At 44.0% G+C, this 14,492-nt stretch overlaps 1 protein-coding gene across 2 annotated transcripts in view; it reads right to left on the bottom strand.

Annotated features, from left to right (window-relative positions):
• Positions 1–14,492, bottom strand: part of fam184ab (family with sequence similarity 184 member Ab) — an 80,275-nt gene that overhangs the window by 17,472 nt on the left and 48,311 nt on the right. For both annotated transcript variants that reach the window (XM_069514792.1, XM_069514793.1), the window contains exons 10-15: positions 8,392–8,514; positions 7,565–7,726; positions 7,072–7,193; positions 5,874–6,024; positions 4,530–4,742; positions 727–880 (exon numbers count right to left, since the gene is read on the bottom strand). In XM_069514792.1, the coding sequence (XP_069370893.1) occupies positions 727–880; positions 4,530–4,742; positions 5,874–6,024; positions 7,072–7,193; positions 7,565–7,726; positions 8,392–8,514 (925 nt within the window). The remainder of the gene's footprint in view (positions 1–726; positions 881–4,529; positions 4,743–5,873; positions 6,025–7,071; positions 7,194–7,564; positions 7,727–8,391; positions 8,515–14,492) is intronic.

Here is a 14,492-nt window from a genome sequence, read left to right as displayed (position 1 = left end):
ATGGATGGAAGCGGCTCTCCAGTGTCAGGGCCGTGACGTGAAGGTTAATGGAAGAGCATTTATCACAGCGCAGGTCTGGTGTGTTAGCACAGAAGAACTGAGGGAGACCGACTCGGACTCTCCAGCACTTTTAAAGATATTTGTTAAAGTTTAAAGTGCAGCTGATGTCCTCATTTCACTGGACAAAGACTTTTCAAGCATAGATTTGAATTGCTACCGATACACGGCTGGAAGGACGGACGTTTATTTCAGATTAAAGCCGAGCAAACCAAACATCCGTATATCTTTTAGTTCCCTCTGAAAAGACAAAGATGTCGAAGAGAATGATAAAACCAAATGTAATGTTATAGAAATGCTGTTCACCCTTCATCACGTCTGATTCAGCATCGAACCATAGATCTCGATTTAATATCTTGTGTGATTTCACTTCGGTAAAATTTCCTCTGATGTCTGTTGAACCGTAATTCTTTTTTCATGACCTCCTCTTCAGTCCATAATGTTCTCAACACTTTATTTCTGGTGTCAATTATGAACCTGAGAGTCTGAAATAAGACAGAACTAACGTGAAATAAACTGCAGGAGGATGGTGATGCACCCTGATTATAACGCAAATGAAGCCAAATTCCAAATTAAGTCATCATTACTAAATACAGAGTGACGTCAGATAGAACTCAGACTCGTGGGTAAAGTTTTTCACCGGGTCATTTCGGACGACTGCACACATACCGAGCATGGCTTTGCCCTCGTCCTCCAGTTCGAAGCGGAGCGTTTGCAGCTCTTGCTCAGATTGCTGCTTGAGCGTCTCGATGCTCTGGCGATGAGCCTCTCTGAGCGACTGCAGCTCTGCATGGTGATGATGGCGGAGACGCTCCTCCAAGTCCTGGTGGAGGGGAGAGAAAGGGGAGAGAGGGAGATGAGCGGGGTGGGTGGGTGGGTGGGTGGGGAGGATTGGGGAGCGAGGGAAGGAGCAAAGAGAGGGCAGGAAAACAGAGAGAACGAGGGAAGAGAGAGAGAGTGGGAGGGAAAGAGTGAACAGAGAAAGATAAGGAAGTGTTTTAGCCACAGTTTTAAATCCTGGAGACCAGTTTCTGCTTCATCTGCGAGGACGTGGGAGAGAAAACTGAACGATCAGTTTACAGAGTCTGAGACAAAGTGATTCATCAGCCGAGAAGAAAATACATGGTGTTTATTTATCACCTCCCGTGGGAGGGAGCTTCACAGAAACTTTGGTTTCAAAGGTTTCAACAAAGTCATTTCTCACAACGACCTCGGCTGCAGCAAAACTGAGCTGGAAATTATTTTCTGGATTTTAAAAAAAATTTAAACAAATTTTGAGAAACTGAGTTTAAGAAAAAATTGAAAGGCTGATTTCCATAAATCATTAATGGACAGTGGTAATAGATTCCTGTTCAACCTCTACACACACACACACACAAACACACACAGACACACACACACTTACACTAACGTCACACTGCTGCTCGCCAAACCACAAACACAGCGTGTTGTTGTGTTCCTGCTTTAATCCCCCACCACCCCGACTAAATCTGATTTCTTTAATTTTCACCTCATTAGCAGAACGTAAAATAACCCAAGAGTAAAATGTTCATGGATTAATGTGCAATTTTGATTCAGTTCAGGACACGAACGGTTAATATATTCCTTTTCAAAATGATGCATTAAATGAAGAAAATGTTTAATATCCGAGGGGGAAAACACAGCTGCTATTTCCGTCTCAGAATATTCAACAGGGCTCAGATCTCATTCCCGTGATTACACAAAGAACTAACGGCGCACTTTTGTGGACGAGGAAATTGCAGCTCACGCTGAGTTTAACTCGTTTTTCTTTGTCGGGGGAAAATATCTCGACGCCATTTTGCCAAATTATAACTAGAAACCACCAAGAAGGAAAGGAAGACGACGGTAAAATGATATTCATAGGAGGTCGGACGGTGACATCTGCGGCATCTTAATGCTCCAATATGTGAGGCCTCTGGGAAACGATTCAGGGAACGTGCTCCTGAATATTCAAATGAACGTGGCTCTGAGCGTCCGACCCGCAGGGTTTGACGCGGCACCCATGCTGTTTTTATGGTCACAAATTCAAAACAACAGAGTCACAGCTCATTAATTGAAAGATGTGAGAGAGCGGAGGGAGAACAATGTCGCTGGCACAGTATTTAGATGTTCGTCCGTTGAATTTCATGACGAATCTGCCTCGTATTTGTTTTTCCGAGCTGAATTTTTCGTTGTGAAAAAAGCTGAAAGTAGAAGCAGACGTGTTGAAACAGCAGCTGGAGGCTCGGTCACAGAATCAGAACGTGACTGCTGAGCTCTCTCTTCTTCATTGGTATTGATCATTGGTCTTTTTGTTCAGTGGGTCAGTAAGAAAACTATACCTTTTATTCCTTTAATTAAAGGGAGACCATTAAATACTCCTCATCACAGTGGATTCTATAATTACAAATTGACTGTAACGTTGGTTCCATTCATGTCCTCCTCCTCCTCCTCCTCTTCCTCCTCTTCCTCCTCTTCTCTGAGCTGCACAGACACGCTTGTTCAATTTCCATTCCATTACCAGACAGTCAATATGTGTAACTTAGCTGTTGTGTGAATCTATTTCACTAAGCAAAAGGGTGTTGATGCTGATGAACACGAGCGAGGAGTAAACACACACACACACACGTATATGAACTCAGACTGTGAGTTTCTCCGATCCAGCGGCTTCAGCTCAGCTCTTAATCCTGACCGCGAGGACGCGAGCTGCAGGAGCCGAGGCGTCGGAAAGTGATGCGGCTTGAAAGCACGTCTGTGTTCAGATCTAAACGCTGAGAGCAGCATCTTAATGCTGCGACTAACCTGCAGCCGGCACAGAGACTTTAAAACAGGTGTAACACAGTCTCCTCGTCTAACTCCGGCTGCTGCGTGACGACGATGTTCGGTTCATTCAAAGAAGAAGAATCATCGTCGTGTTCTCAATGTTGGCTTCGAAACGCAGATCAGGGGTCAGAGCTAAGGAACTCAAATTTAATTTTGAACTCACAAACACAGCACACGGACCAAACTGAAGGTGAACACATCACTTCTATATCGTAAAGATGATTTTGGAGAGATACCCACATCTCCTCCAAAGTGTGAAATGATCACAGCCACAAAGAGTTGCTGAGAGAAACTCAGCAAGAGTCACAAGAGAAGAATCAATAGTCTGTCGATGGCTTCGTCCACACTCACCACTTCCATTTGCAGCTTTTAGAAGCAAATTCAAAAGAACTAATGTGAACTGAATGTGTGTGTGTGTGTGTGTGTGTAGCAGGGATTTGTACCAACTTTATTACTGCCGGGGTATAACTGTCTGTGAAGTGTGAACAGTTGACGCCACTGAATCTGAATGTTCCTCCCTTTCCACCCAAACACATAAAGCACCCGAACACAAATCAGCCCTCTAATGCCTCCACTCTGGATAATTGAGTTTTCTCTCTCCCTCCCCGCACCGCTGACAGGAATAAACACCCCGCCACCATAAAAGAGCCTCCGTCCAGCTCTTAAAGACTTTATTTCTCTGCCCAAAAAAACTAAAACTGTGGCAGAGGACAGAATACTCTGAGCGAGCACTGAACACGTTGGTCATTTTCACGGCTGTAGTGAGCGAATGTGAGTGTTTTGCATCAGAGAAGAGCAGGAGGCGAGCGAGATAACAGCGAGGACCATGTTTGTTAGAACAGTCGGTCACTGCAGCGAGCGCCGTGTGACACAGAGGTGATATTTCTCCTGCACACAGACACTCCAGCGTTGCCAAAAACACAAAATGTCGTTTCTGACCTCCATTCTGCCTGAAGCATTAACGCAATTACAGCGTCCGGGTTGAAGAATGGATTCTGGAAATGCGATGTGTCGCTGATCCAAATCGACCTTGACCGTGAAAATAGAAGGATTAGCGTTGAAGAACATTTTCCTCGGCACCTTGAGGAGCGCGCACGTTGCGTTTGTGCATATTTTGACGTTATGAAGAGGAAACGACGAAGCTGTCAGTTTAGCTGCTGTCGGCGAGAGTGAGCAGTGATGGTGACGACTCACCGTCCGACTAACCTTGACTCTGTTGGATTAAAATGTCACGGCTGACTCCTCTGGAGGAGCCGCTCGAGCTGTTGCATGTGAAAGATCCCTGATTGGTTTGTGTGGATCGGAACAAACTTAACAACTTAATGGGGAATTCAGTGTGATGAGGACATTTGATTTTCCACTTGCAAACGTTCGGTTCAACGGTTCAAACTATCGAAGTACAGGACACTGAACCAACAACAGGCAGAGAAGACGAAACAAACACGTACATGTGTGTAAACAATTCAAAATGATTCAACCAGGTCAGAGATGCAACAGTTTTTTAAGGAAGGAAGATCATTTCACACGTTTTTGCTGTTTTGGTGAGAAACCCTGAAAATAAACAACCATTTCTTTCCGTGTGAACTCCCAGGAGTATGTAATGGATGATTGATGAATCTAAGTGTGTGTGTGTGTTCCCCACCACCTACCTTTAGGTCACGTTGCCTGGTGCGCTCCTGGTCCTGCATGGCGCAGCAGTGCACCTCCTGCAGACGGTGCTGTCGCCTCTGGTGCTCCGTCTGCAGCTCGTCCAGCTGCATCCTCAGGTGCTCCCTCTCCTGGGTGAACTGGTGCTGCAGCTGCTGCAGCGACGACTGCGACTGGGACAGCTGCATCTCCAGACTCTGCTTCAACAGGGAGATCTAAGAGGAGCAGACGACGTAAATGTCACTGGACTCAAAGTGCGTGTGCCAGAGTGGAACGAGGCACCGTGTCTGCAAATTTGCATGATGGCGGTATAGTAAAGTGAGAAATAAAGGGAGCAGGAGCAGGAGCAGGAGTGAGGGAGTGTTGCCGTCTCCAGGGAGCAGCATCTTTGGTGCAGCGCAGCAAAACAGCGGAGGGCAAACGCAGGGGTGGCAGTCAATTAAGCTTTAAACAAATAAAGCCACATTAAGATGTTTGTTACTCTTAAAGCCTCCAGCGCAAAGAGATTTTCACTTTTTTGCAAATACATTTTTTCGCACTTCACTGCGGTACATAATGAACTCTAGCTAATGCTGTAATGAAATGAATACATTAATGTGAGGGAGCGGTACGATGCACCACATTATTCTGTCTAGACAACTTAAGATGATTATTTGGACAAGAGTTAAACAAGCGCCGCCTCGTACGTAACACTGGATCCACAGACATGCCCATGAACACAGTTACATCTACAACATTGATTAAGAAGCGTAATAAGAAAGTAGAGAACACAGTGGAAAATAATCATTATGATTTGGAACCCAGAGGTCAAAGGTTTTCTGCAGAGATCCTGCACGTCCTGCGTTTCTGTAAAAATAAACGGTTGTTCGTGTGATGCAAAGATAAAAAATCCATCATCAGTCAAGAAATTACTGAGAGGCAAAAGTCGTATTATCCCACTGACACTGTTGAAAATACGGATAACTCAAAAAGATTCCAAACAGCCTCTTCTCCGTGGAACACACGACGGACCGCAGCTCGGATTTCACTTTGGAGTAAATAATTAATGGCTCTGGTGATTGTGAAGCAGACACATTAATCACCGCATGAGAAGATGATGATGATAATGATGGACCGCCGGGAAGAAGAGGCGTGACGACCACCAGTGGCTGAAGCCGGCAGAACGCAAAGATGCACATTTATAGAGCCGTTGACACCATTTGTCTGTCGGCGTGATGAACACGGGAGAGCTAAGTCACGCTTCGTTAATATTACCAGGCGGCCATTAAAAACAAACAAACAGAAGACAAGAAAGAAAGATGGAAAAGGAGGCCGCACATGTTTTAAACACACGTGTGTCGTCGTACCTGTTCGAGCAGATCCTCCACCTTCCTCTGCCAGCTCTCTCTGGCGCTGCCCAGTTCCTGCTCTTTGCTTTGCGCCAGCTGAGCCAGAGCGGCGGCCTTGTCCTCATCGTGCTCCTCTCTCAGCTCCTCACGCAGCTTCTTACACTCCTGCCTACAACACGACAACACAAAACACACACAAAAACACGTTTGTGCGTGCATGCGTGTTCGCATAGTCATGCGTCAGGAACTCACGTCTAACGTTTCCATCCAATGTAACTGAACCTGCAGCAACAACAGCAGCTTCATCGGCTCATGTAAAGTTTACATTACTCGACATGGCTGCCGGTTAATCTGGTGACGTCCATGGTTGGAGGTACTGTGGATTCACATGCACTCTCGTACACACATGTCCATCATACAACACGCTTGACACATGTCATCTTTCATAACGTATCCGGATAACATGTGAGATAATTGGCTGGATTCTGCTGCCGCGAGATTTAAGGGAAACGTGCTCATTTCCGGTGAGGATGTGACATGTGCTGCCTGTACGGACTTGATTCTCATATGGAAACGGACGGAGGCTGAGACTCATCACGACCTCCTCCTCCGCTGTCACCGCGTTCGTTAGCGTCAGAAACTCTCAACTCGAGTCAAACGGACCTTATCATCACAACATCAGTGAGTAAACAAGGACGTGACACTATACCGTGGAAAAACCTTCTTGTTGTGACCAATCACTTAACAGAGTCATTTGGTGGCTGCGGACTCTGCTGAGAGAGAAGTTCCTCGTTTCACACCTCGAATCAGCTCATTTTATTCACGGGGCTTTTTAAAGAGTTACACTTTGAAGGTCTGTGAATGTCACCGCAGTTTAGTTGGCAGCTTTACGCCGGATTGAATTGAAGCTGCAGAGGATAATGTCCTGTCATGGTCCATACCGTGAGCCGGATGACCTCTGCGTGTGTGTGTGTGTGTCTGTGTGTGTGTGTCCGTGTGTGTTTGTTCTAATAAGTGTGAGAAGCAATATTAAGGAAACAGAAAGACTTCAATTTCCAATCCACTCTTAATTTCATGCTCTCTCTATGTTAAAACGACACACACCAACGGACACACACACACACACAAACACACACACACAGACACACACACACACACACACACACACACACACACACACACACACACACACACACACACACACAGACACACACACCTGAGTGTTTCGGTCCACTTCAGCTCCAGCTCCAGAGCCATTTTGTCCATCTTCAGTTTCTCTTCTTCTTTGGTGGTGATGAGTTTAGCTTCATGCTGACGCTTCTGGGTCTCCAACTCTCCCTGACAGAGAGACAGACAGACAGACAGACAGACAGACAGACAGACAGACAGACAGACAGACAGACACAGTGTTAGCTTGACATCAGTCTGAGCAGCTCAGAGATTTGTTTGTGCCCTGGCATGAATCCAGCTCTGCAGGCAACTTTTTGTGAAAAATGGTCAAAGGCTTTTGAGTGACATTGCTCTTAGTCAACTCAAATTTTTGGGTTATTGGCAAAGTCAATCCAAAAACAATGACACACAGGCATGTGCAGCTTGTCTCTGGTTTCTGTATCTCTGTAAATTGAACATTCAGATTTTTGGAGCACTGGTCAAAATAAACAAGCTGGAACCAGTTCGGACGCTGTCGTTATCTCTGTGTGTGTGCTGACCTGCAGTGCAGACAGCAGGTTGCTGGTCTCTCTCAGACGAGCCCTGGTAGCGTCCAGCTCCTCCAGCAGTTTGTCCTGCGCCTCCTTCAGGGTGGAGATCTGTCCCTCGGCTGTCCCCATGTCCTGCTCCCCCTGCTGCAACTTCCCCTGCAGCCGAGACACCTGCGTGAAAGACAGACGCACGACCAGACAGCGTGAGACAGAGGGAACCAACAACAACAACCTATCTGAGAGTGGCAGCAGCCTTGAAACTACATCAGCAGTTTATGCTCAGCAATTTCCATCAAAAAAAAAAAAAAGCTTTCAGTGACTTCAGGCTCATGTTCTTTTTGCCAACGTGGCAACATGGTTCTTTTAAAATTCATTAGATATTTATTTACCTGGATGTGAAAAGTACAGGACAAACATGGAGGGAAAAACACCAAACATGTGCAGGAAACATTTGTTCACAGAGGAAAAAAGTGGGGAAAATAGTTTTCAATAAAATAATCTGTTAACAGCTCCAACTCATGAATATTAACGTTGTCATTCCACCCAGTGTGTTAGCGTGTCCTTTAAGTAAGTTGGGAGCTGCATATTAACAAGTGACCTGGGCCTCGTTGTTCAGTATGACTGTTTACCTCATCCGTCAATATAAACACTGATTATTATTCAAGTCAGGAGAACTTGATTAGCAAGAGCTCAGGACTCCGACTCTGGTTTCTGTAAGTGTTAGAGGTGACATTCACAACAAGAGGCTAAGAGTTGTGACTCATCAGTTTTCCGCCACTGTTCTTCAAATGCACAATGAGTCAGTCATTCTAAATCCACAGGTTCGGGCCTCGTACCTCCTCAGTGGCCGCGGTGAGTTTGGAGGTCAGCTCGTCCTTCAGCTCGTCCAGCTGCTGCCTGAGGAGCGTCTTGTGCTCCTCCAGTTGGAGGCGCTCTCTCTCAAACTGCTGCTCCAGCTCCTGCGGAGACAAAATCAGAAACGTCAACGTCAAAAGTGATGTTTCCTGGGGTCTTCAGGTAGCACCTCCCCACCCAGTGAGGAGTCCCTCCTCACGTCCCTCCTCTCCTGATCCACAAGCCTGCTGCCTCTATGGCTCTAACCCTACTGGCCCCTCTGATGACAACGGAAGTGGCAAAACATCTTAAAGCCCCAAAAAGCAGCTCCGTTTTCCTTTTGCTGAATTTTAGGGATCACTTAGAAGAGCAGCGATGACTTGACTAAGACCTTTGACCCTGTTATTGTGTTAAAGTCAGAATATTGAAGTCCGAAGGGTCAACTTCCATTCTGTGACATCAGCTCCGAGAGCGTGAACTCAAATCGCTCGAGCGTTATAACCTCGGCCGTGGTGAACATCCACATTCTCTCTCCTCTTTGTCTGATATCACATTCGCTGCCTTCATCCGTACAAATTTCCTAAAAATACTTCAAACCATCTCATTGTCCTTGAGAGAGAGCAGAGAAAGAGCTTTTTTCTTTTTTTTTTTGCATTGTGACGATAATAAGTCTTATTATGGCTCCTGATGAATGGAGAACGATTTCTGTTATACTGAGCAATGACTGCTGCTTTCCAAGGACAATTACAGCCGAGGGAAATTGTTGTCACATGAAATGTTCCACTATTATTCATTGTACAGGAGCATGGAGTTTGTCATGCTGTAAAAAAACATTCAGCGTATTGACGACTGTGACACAGTTCCATACTAATGAATGGGACTTTGCAGGAATTGATCTGAATGGAGAACAGAATGAAAAATCACAGTAATTTGTGTGAAATGCCTCCTGACATGTGAATGTGATTTCTTTGTACCAAAGAACTTGAAACAGCTCAAAAAAAAAAAAAAAATCCTGACGCAACCATCGACGAGAGTTTCCGCCTCGCAGTCGTGCGCTCCTGCCACCAAGTCAAATCAAGTTCACGGCCACGTCTGTCCAGGACCAATGTGATTTATGCAGCTTATTAGGTGTAATTTAATCGTAACTTCATTATATTTGGTGTTTCAGCAGAGCAACAAACATTCTAATCAGCTCATCCATCGATGCGGACATGTGTGTGCCAGGTGTATTTAAAGGTCCAGAAAGATTTAAGTGAAAGGGATATTGAATGTAGATTAATCCTCATGATGTTTTCACTAGTTCGTTTAATCTAAATTGTATGAATTGTAGTTTTCTTTCCCCCAGAAAAGACCTTTTATATTCAAATACTTTATATTTACATGGAGGGGACCCCTCTCTACGGAGGCCGCCATGTTTTTTACATTAGTCCAGACTGAACAAACTAAACACCTTTTGAGTTTTTATGACAACTGAAGTCTTCCACAGTTTATTTTTCATGTTTGGAGGGAGAGGGTGAGGTGAGGGGTGTTCAGCTGCAACATGACACTTCAACACTAGATGTCACTAAATTCTACACACTGCACCTTTAAATTCCGTTCAGGTGATTGAGGCTAGTTTGAACTTTGACCATCGAATCTCATCCTTGATTCCAAGTGGATTCTTTTGCCATGAAATTCCATCAAAGTGTTCCTTCACATATATTTTTGTTAATATGTGAAAAAAAAAATCCATTGGTGGAAATCGTTATTATCGCGTGAGCTGACCTCCGCCAGCCTGATGACATCAAGGACACGTCAGAAGGAATCTTCTAGTCAATGGTCAATCGAGAAACAGACGGTCAGAGGCGGAAGAATCTAATATGAGACATCAGGATTCATGTCGTACCTTGTGACTCGATTTAGAGGGCGAGGCCGCGCTGGAGCCAAGCCATTCATTTAAATTCCGAACCCCGGCTTCTCACAGACAACTCTCATTACAATTTAAAGTGATGAAAGAGCAGAGGTGATGAAAGAAGAGATGATTAATGTGGTGAAACTTAGATCAGACAAAAATAATCAAGTGATGACGAAAAGAGATGAAGACTCTTCTGTCCTGAGATTCTGCAGAAGAGATATAAAACAGATGAGTAGCAGCAGTGAATGAATGAGAAATGAATGAGTGCTGCTGCTCGACCTCCTCCTCCTCCTCCTCCTCCCTGACAATCTTTACAATGGGGACATTTCTGCAGCAACATTGACAGCAAGGACCCGGAGTGAACAATTAGAAATGACTGTGCAGATCAGAGCTCAGCGGGCGGAAATATGAGGCCATGGAAATCATACAAGGGCATATACGAGGACTCCTGCATATGGGATGCATATCTAATAACTATGGAAATGTAAAACGCTCTTCTCTTAATGCAGCTGTCAGCTCTGATCAGGTCTTCTGCAGAATATTATTTAAAACAAGTCCTCATTATGCAACTTTGATGCAAGGGAATACTTGATTACTTGCTTTCACATGGCTGTGTGTGCCTGGGATAAGGGACTCTGCGGAGATCAGGCATCATCACGAGGCTATTTCAGGCCGGTGGAACCGTGCGCCTCGGCTGCAGCCAAATTGGCAGCAGGCTGTGGTTTGGAACAGCGAGACCACCAGGCTCATTAGACTGGTCCCAGGGCCCACTTTGAAATCCAGGGGGGCATTTTTAGTATCTCACATCAGACACAAAAATCATCACGATGCTGAAATCTGGGTCTGAACGTTGACCTGTATTCACTTCTGTTATTGTTGAATCTGTTTTGTTTCATCACATCCCACTGGTCCATCGATCAACAAACATTTAAAGCAGGAAAACGATAAAGGTTTTAAAAATGGGGCGACACAAGCAAGTTATTTGTTGGACCTCAGAGATTCACACAATATATTTCAGTGAAGAGCGCTGAAGGAAAACATAATTGATTAATGGAAATTTCCACAGGGTACTTTCAGTTTCTATAATTTATGTACAGTCACATGTTTTACTTGTGCTAAAGGCTCTAGCAGGAAAATGAAACTTAATGAATACAACAATTAAAATAAAAATAAACACCAGAATATAACAATAATTCTGGAATTAATATTATTAAAGCTGTACTCTGGGATGTTGTTGATTTGGACTAGATAATATAATTGAAATTGGTTTTGAATATACTGTCAAATACAGTATAAAGACTCAAAACCACACAACATAATGAAATCTGATGCATCCAAAGCTACAGGAGAATATTTCTCTTGTACTGAACATTAAGAAAACACGTTGGTGTTAAAGGATTTCTCTTCTGCTTTAGCACATTTCTAGAATTTGTCTCTTGAATCTGAGAATTTCTAGGTTTTCTGGTTCATGTTCAAATAAAAACATTTCATTAAATAAATGTCGCCATATTCTAATAATGATCTGAATCGAGCGTGTTCTTCGAGAGGAATTCACATAAATCGATTTTGACGATGAAGAGAATAATCTCACATGTTCTCTGCTAACGTGAGTTAAAAACATATAGAATATGCAGCGGACAAGCAGAGTCAAAGAGCCCTCTGAGAAACGGCTGTGTGCTGTATGGACGCGCTTAAGCCCGGCCAACAAACTGCGCTAAGTAAGTAGCAGTGAAATATTTATGGAGGAACTTTTAGAAACACACACAAACGTTGGGCTCCCGAGTTCTGCTCCTTCTCCGTCACATCATTTTGTTCTAATTTTGATGACTCTACTCCCCACTTGCACTTTTATGTGCAGTAAATGTCATCAGTTTATAGTAGGGCGGTGAATTTTAATCTGAGTGTCCCTCACCCTTTTAAATGTCAAACTCCACACCGCACTCCAAGACTCAATTTCCTGATTTTGGTGCTTAAAATAATTAGTCGCAGCCATCTTGTCTTTATTTGAAAAATATATCGAGGAGACGTATTCTGCTCATATTCAGGTTCATAATTTTGATATGTGTTATTACTGTGAAACGTGTACAAGCTCTAATGTTCAGAACACACATCACTTTCCTCAATCTGTCACACTTACGCAGTTAAACCAACAAATCATAACTTCACAGAGAGTTTCCGGCCTCTCATGTAGGAAGTGTGTTCATCTAATGACACACTGAAGCTGCAGCGTAGGTTTGTGTGCAGCAGAGCGTTAGCTTTAGAGCGTCAGCGCCCGCTAACCCATCCCACCTGTGTGACTCACCACAGCTTCTCCACGTGACTCAGCCGCCACATCTCTGAACTTTGTTTTCATTGACAATTTCTTTCCTATTTGTCTTTTTCTAACTTTCTGTCCCTGACAGAAGCGCCCCCCCCACCCCCACCCCCACCCCCACCCCCCCTCCAGGGTTACTCACATTTCTGTGAGCTCGGAGCAGAATACATGACATTTATAGGTGACAAATACAAATGTGCTCCTGCGTCAGTGGGTTGTATTTTCCTCTTTTGAGGTTGCCAGCTTCTTAGTCATTGTTTCAGCCCCTCTGATGTATTTTAGTCCGTAGAAATCCTCTTTTTTTCCCCAGATATCTGAGCTTGTGTCACCTGTCACCGGCCTACGCACGCTGTTCTATTAATTTAACACTTCAATATGAATGTGTGTCTGTTCATAAAACCCTGTGCATGGAGGTCACGGATTCCAAACCTGCATTCAGTGTTTTAGAGAGGCTGCTTGTTCACACTTTGGATTTGGATGTCGGCTCTGGTTGTGTTCCTGCTGGCGTTGATAGAGGATACAGCTACATGTCATAATGAGATGAGTAAAATGTATAATATGAATAAATAAATATCACAAAACACACGTTTTTCTTCTGCAAAAGTCGTCAACAATTTCACTGCTGCGAAAAAGCTTCGGTTTCACCAACTTGTTTCTTTTCTGGAGTGAAGAGCTGAGAGGTTAAGTTTTACCAGAGGTTAAGTTAAGTTCTACCATGGTTTTAATAGGAAGACTTTAAAGTAGATTTACCAAAGCAGTACAACACTGAGGTACTTGGACACATTTCCGACTAATGCTATCTTACACTTCTACAGACAACTACACTACATTACCAAGGAGACATTCACTCTTCTGCTTATATATATATATATACTGTAGTTGCTCACATATGGCAGGTGTAATTCCATCACAAAATGGTCTTTAGTAACATTTAAAGGCTGAATTTTACTGCCCAGAGTCTAAGAGACAGTAAATGTTAACGTCTATAATTAATTAAGAGGCTACAAGAATGTGTTTGCCTTAATAATGTCATTAAAATCTGCATAATAATCTAACTTCGCCTTTATGAGGCTTTATTGGATGTCCCCATGTTTACAGGCAAAGCTAGGAACTGAAAATGTTTTTCTGACGAGAGAAGAAGTGAACAGTGATGAGGACATTGCCAAATTTCCTGAGCACCAAACTCTTTTAGAGACACAATAAATCTACAATTCAGCTCAAGGCAAAAAAAATAAATTGAGTGAATAGCTGCTTCTCCGGCTGTTGTGGCAGACGGTGCAGTCAGTCAGTGAACAATGTGGAATTAGCTCGAAGGTCAGAGACGCCGGCTTGTGACCGGTTACTTGTTGAAGTCCCTCAACAAGCTTATGTGTCTTTGGGGACGGGTGTGAGAGCGACTGGCTTCTCTCATCAATGCTCCATTTGTGAACGAAAAGTGTCTCCTCTCCGTCCATAAACTCTGAGCATGACTGAGCCTGAACATTAGAGAACAGTCGAGATACTTTGACAAACACACAATATCACTGCTGTCCATCAAAATAAAGCATATGCAGACACCACAATAAATCTGCCACTCACAATCACCGCTCGTTTAATAACAAACAGACGGTCAACACATTTATTGGCAGACGGCAAATCCACGAGCGCAGAGAGAGACTGAGGGAGTGGACAGCTTGTACTTTGACTGTGTCCTCCTGGAATATCTCACCGCTTCAGTTCGATATGAGTTCGTATCAGCGTTTATTCCAACCAACTGCAGGAACACAGAGGTGGATTCAGTGAAAAGAGTTTGGACGGATCTAACATTCAGCATGACTCAGCCTTTATTCTACAACAACAACCTGATGTGACAGATTATTTCCATCATGAGGTCATCGCACGTGCTGGGTTTGAGA

The sequence above is a fragment of the Paralichthys olivaceus genome, chromosome 19, assembly GCF_024713975.1.
Source record: "Paralichthys olivaceus isolate ysfri-2021 chromosome 19, ASM2471397v2, whole genome shotgun sequence".
Lineage (NCBI taxonomy): Eukaryota > Metazoa > Chordata > Actinopteri > Pleuronectiformes > Paralichthyidae > Paralichthys > Paralichthys olivaceus.
The sequence above is the reverse complement of the archived record's forward strand: the minus strand, read 5'-3'. Positions and strand labels throughout refer to the sequence as shown.